This window comes from Otolemur garnettii, unplaced genomic scaffold, assembly GCF_000181295.1.
Source record: "Otolemur garnettii isolate 467f Iridium unplaced genomic scaffold, OtoGar3 scaffold00105, whole genome shotgun sequence".
Classification (NCBI taxonomy): domain Eukaryota; kingdom Metazoa; phylum Chordata; class Mammalia; order Primates; family Galagidae; genus Otolemur; species Otolemur garnettii.
In genome coordinates this window covers 3,569,564-3,574,357 of record NW_003852500.1, presented here as the reverse complement: position 1 = coordinate 3,574,357, position 4,794 = coordinate 3,569,564, and the positions used below count along the sequence as shown (strand labels likewise).

Below are 4,794 nucleotides of genomic sequence, written 5' to 3'. Positions count from 1 at the left end.
AGACAGAGCCTCAAGCTGTCCCCCTGGGTAGAGTGCTGTGGCATCACAGCTCACAGCAACCTCCAACTCCTGGGTTCAAGTGAGTCTCCTGCCTCAGCCTTCCAAGTAGCTGGGACCACAGGCTCCCTCCACAGCGCCCGGCTATTTTTTGGTTGCAGCCATCATTGTTGTTTGGCAGGCCCGGGCTGGATTTGAACCTGCCACCTTAGGTGTATGTGGCTGGCGCCTTAGCCATTTGAGCCACAGGGGCCAAGCCAGGAATGAGAATTTTGAATGCATTGTTTGCAACATTACTCAAAAGTGCAATCTGTAGCCTTTCTTCAAAGTCTCCATTCAATACCTTTGACCATTCTTCCAAGTTTGGGGACAAGGGCAGAGGCTGAGCAGAGGGGAAATCATGGGGTGGGCTTGCAGCCTCCCAGTGTCCAGGAGAAGCCTTTTAGCATGCATCCCATTTTATAGATGTGTAAACTGAAGCTCAGAGCAATTAAAATTGCACAGTGAATTGGGCTAGAATAGGCTTGAACCTGGTCTGTCTGACACCAGAAGGACTTGGTGTGGCTGAGACTCTTTTAAGCACATGCTTCCTCAATCTCACTTTTGTCACTACTCTCCGGGTCTGACTCAAGCCACAGCTTCCTTTCTGGGTTGCCCACCTCCAGCCGGCAGGCTCACTCCAGAGGGAGCTTTTGACACAAGGGACTTCCTCTGGTCACATACCTGTCTTGGCTCCCCAATGCCCTATGAATAAAGCCCCACGTCCCAGCCTGTGATCTGAAGCTTGCACCACCTGTCCCCTGCTCACACACTTGTTCCTCCCTTTGGCCTCTTGGCCTCTTTGCTGCAGTCACTCAAAACCACACCACCCTGGCCAGCTATGTTTTCTCAAGCCACTGGGCGCTATGCTTCTGCAAATGTGCTCCTTGCTGTCTGCTGCTTTGATTCATCTTCCATGACCCAGACTCAGCATCTCCTTCCCCAAGGAGCCCTCTCTTAGCCCCCTCCAGCACAGAGGTGCCATTGTGCCTGATGAGCTCAAGCTCTGAGTCTTTAGTCTGAACCTAGGAGATCGGAGAAACAGTGACAGGTTTCAAGAATCCTTGGCAAACTCCTACTCATATGTTAAACCCCCAATTCTAGTATCTATACTCCTCCTTCAAGAAACCACCCAGGAAGACCCTGTCCCTTCCTCTTGCCTTTCCCTGACTGCATGGTCCTTGGGGTGTCTGTGGCCCAAATGGATGCACCTTGAGTACTTCCTGACCAGGGCTGAGGCCTCTTGGGGGTCTAGCATGTGTATGTCTGTTGAATGCATAAATTAATGTGTAGGATGAGGAGTTAACTGAGTGGAAGTGAAGATGTAAGTTGATGAGATGGTAGTCAGTTGGGATCCAGCAAGAGGGAAGCTGGATCCTGGGCAACCCCTCCCCCTAGCGTGAGAACCCTGAGGCCATGCAGGGGGCGGGTCTGTGTGTCTTCACTCTTCCCCTCTTCACTCCACCCAGCTGCCAGTTCCTCTTCCCCCTGACTCGCAGGGTGCAGAACCTGGTGGTAGTGCGAGGCCACAACAGATCTGCGGAGCGTGCTGGCCGCTGTGACCCCCTTCGTCCTGTTGAGCCCCTACACAGCCTCTTGCCTCCCCAGCTTTCCAGCACCGCCCAGGCGAAGGTGTGGGAGTGCGACCAGAAAGGTAGGACAGAGGTGCGAGGATTTGGGCCTGTGCAGGGGCTGTAAACCAGAGGCAGGGGGGCTCCACCTCATTCCAGGACTCCACAGTGACCCAGCTGTTCCAGGAAGAACAGCTAGCGGGATTGAGAGGGGTGCTTCTAAGATAACCGTTCATTTGCATATGGCCCCACCCCAAAATGTGGGGGAAATGTGAGTCCCAAAGGGGCTCATCTGGGAAATGCAGAAAGGCTTGACTGGGCCATGTCTCCTCCACCTTGCTTTGCGAGTCCACTAGTCATTAAGGTTATGTACCCATTCCCACAGGGGACACTGTGGCTCAAACAGACAAGGGCTACGTTTTACCATTTCAGAAAGGGCCTGAGCTGTTTTGAGCTATAAAAAACAAAAGTAAATAATAATAAACACAGGTGGTGAGGATGAGAGTGAGGGTGGCCACAGGGCTGAGGTCAGGGCTTGAATTCCGGTGTCTCTGCTCAGGTTGCTTGAATGGAGGGCGCCCTGGCCTGGGTGCTGCCACTGCCGCCGCTGCTGCTGCTGCTGCTGCTATTGCAGGATCCAGGCAGCCAAGGACATTCGTGCAATGTTACCTCGGAGGATGTGAACTGGACGAGGGAGTTCAATGCCGTGTGCCTAAATTTCAGTGGTCAAGGTGTGAGGCTGCCCCGAGACCAGTCTCTGCGGGCCAGCAACCTTCTCCTTCTTGATCTGTCTCGGAACAACCTGCGAGAGCTCCCACCGACCTTTTTTGCCCAACTGGAGAAGCTGCAGGTCCTAAATGTGACAGACAATTGGTTAGATCGTGTGGATGGGACCTTGGCTGCACGCTGTGGCCTTGACCTGAAGGCTGACTGCAGCTGCATTCTGACGTCCTGGCATGAGGTCTGGAGAGACAATTGCTCTGGCCACCCACCGCTGCAGTGCCTGGACACAGCCACCCGTGCTTGGCACAACCTCTCCACCTTCCTGGAGGTCAGCTGTCCCCCTGGCTTGTCCCCACCAATCATTGGGGCAGTTGTAGCAGGTGCATGTCTGTTTCTTGGATTTGCCATTGCTGGCCCATTGCTGGCCTGGAGATTTTGGAGACACAGGGTGGCCAGAAGGCAGGACCTGAGCAAAGCCTTGGCTGCTCAGGATGATCCCAGGCCCAGCTCTGGTGTGCAGCCACGGTACAGCAGTCGAGGCTACAGTCCCAATTCCCAAGTGGCTGCCCCATGCCGCCTCTCCACACCAGACTATGAGAACATGTTCGTGGGTCAGCCAGATGCTCAAAACCAGTGGGATGAACATGGGTGAGTGACCCACAGACACCTGCCTATAGTGTTTAATAGCAAGGCTCCTGACCCAGATGGCTGGAGTTCAAATCCCAGCTCTGCCTCTTACAGGCTGTGGGATCTTAGGCAAGTAGCTTCACTGCTCTGAGCCTCAGTCTCTATATCCATAAAATGAAGATAATAGTAGCCCTCGCCTCAGGGTGTTGGAGTAAGAATTAAGTGTGTTCTTGTGTGTGACAAGCTTCCTCTCCGTGACCTGGAAACACAGTTTCTATGCTGCAAAGTATGGAGAGACAGGAGGCAAGTAATTGAGGCAGACTGGGGGCTCTGCAATTGTGGGCAGTGGCATGGGCTCAGATCTCATGTGACTCAGGGCAGTCTCTGAACCTCGATTTCTGTCTCTATAAAATGGGGCCAGCCCCCCACCTGCCCATGACACATAGGAGATGCTAAAGAGATCATCTGTGGCCCTCTTCCCCACGAAGTCCTAACACCTCTTGATAATTTTGCTGTGCTTAGATAAGTTCAACTTTGCCAAGTTCGATAAGGGAGTGGAGGGAATTTCAAGGGGCAAGACCAGTAGGGTACGAAGGCAGGGAGGTGAGACAAAAGAGAGAATGTGGTATGAGTGTTTTTTTTTTTTTTTTTTTTTAGAGTGACAGTCTACTTTGTCACCCTCAGTAGAGTGCTGTGACGTCACAGTTCATAGCAACTTCCAGTTACTGGGCTTAGGCAATTCTCCTGTCTCAACCTCCTGAGTAGTTGGGACTACAGGCGCCTGCCACAAGGCCCAGCTATTTTTTTTTGTTGTTGCATTTTGGCTGGGGCTGGGTTTGAACCCGCCACCTTCGGTATATTAGGCTGGTATCCTACTAGGTGAGCCATAGGCACCACGGTGAGTGGTTTGTAAACAGGCAAGATGTGGGAGCTGAGGGTAGAAGGATCCAAGCAGGAAGGGTAGTTAGCCATGACTGCGTTTGAGAAGTGGAATGCATGCCTAGTGACTGTCAGCTGTCAATCAGAAAAGAGAAAATATGCAAAGCAGATGCAAACATAGCTCAAAAGCAGAAGTGGTCAGTGGTAGGGAATTCAAGTCACTTGATTCCCTAAGGCAGCTTATGCTCTGATGTTCACGACTGCCTCCCTGTCAACCAAGGCTTCTTGACCAGACTCCTTCATGAACCTGGCCTGCAAAAACACTCTGTTTAGAATTGAATGTGTCTACAGTTGAAAGACTTTAGAATTGCAGAAATGGAGGCAGGTGAATGACTTGCCTGAGGCCACATAGCTAGTCTTAGTCAGAAGAAGCAGAAAACAAACCCTGAATCTCAGTCCTCTCTATTTCCTTACAACCACTTATGTATTCAGAGTAATTTATGCTCTCTGAATGACTAATAGATGCCACCAAAGAGGCCTTTTTTTTTTTTTTTTAAATGAGAGGAGCTGGGGATGGAGTTAGGATATTCTGTAGGCAGGAAAGTTCTTCTCTGGGGTATCTTGCCTACTATAACTAAACACCCATTCTATGGATGTAGGAACTGAGGCTCAGAGATCATTTTTATACTAGGGCCACAAAGTCAGTTGCTTCAGAGGACTGGACCTAGTGAAAACATTTTCCATCTAAAGGGAGAAACAGGCTCGGCGCCTGTAGCTCAAGCGGCTAAGGTGCCAGCCACATCAGAGCTGGTGGGTTCGAATCCCACCCGGGCCTTCCAAATAATGACAACTATAACCAAAAAAATAGCTGGGTGTTGTGGCAGGTGCCTGTAGTCCCAGCTACTTGGGAAGCTGAGACAAGAGAATCACTTAAGCCCAGGAGTTGGAGGTTGCTGTG

General features: G+C 51.4%; 1 protein-coding gene across 1 annotated transcript in view; it reads left to right on the top strand.

Moving 5' to 3' along the window:
- Positions 1-1,561: 1,561 nt before the first annotated feature.
- Positions 1,562-4,794, top strand: part of LRRC25 (leucine rich repeat containing 25) — a 4,209-nt gene continuing 976 nt past the window's right edge. Inside the window, 2 exon segments of the mRNA XM_003796649.3 lie at positions 1,562-1,690; positions 2,167-2,978. Of these exon segments, the coding sequence (XP_003796697.3) occupies positions 2,176-2,978 (803 nt within the window). The 5' untranslated portion in view covers positions 1,562-1,690; positions 2,167-2,175.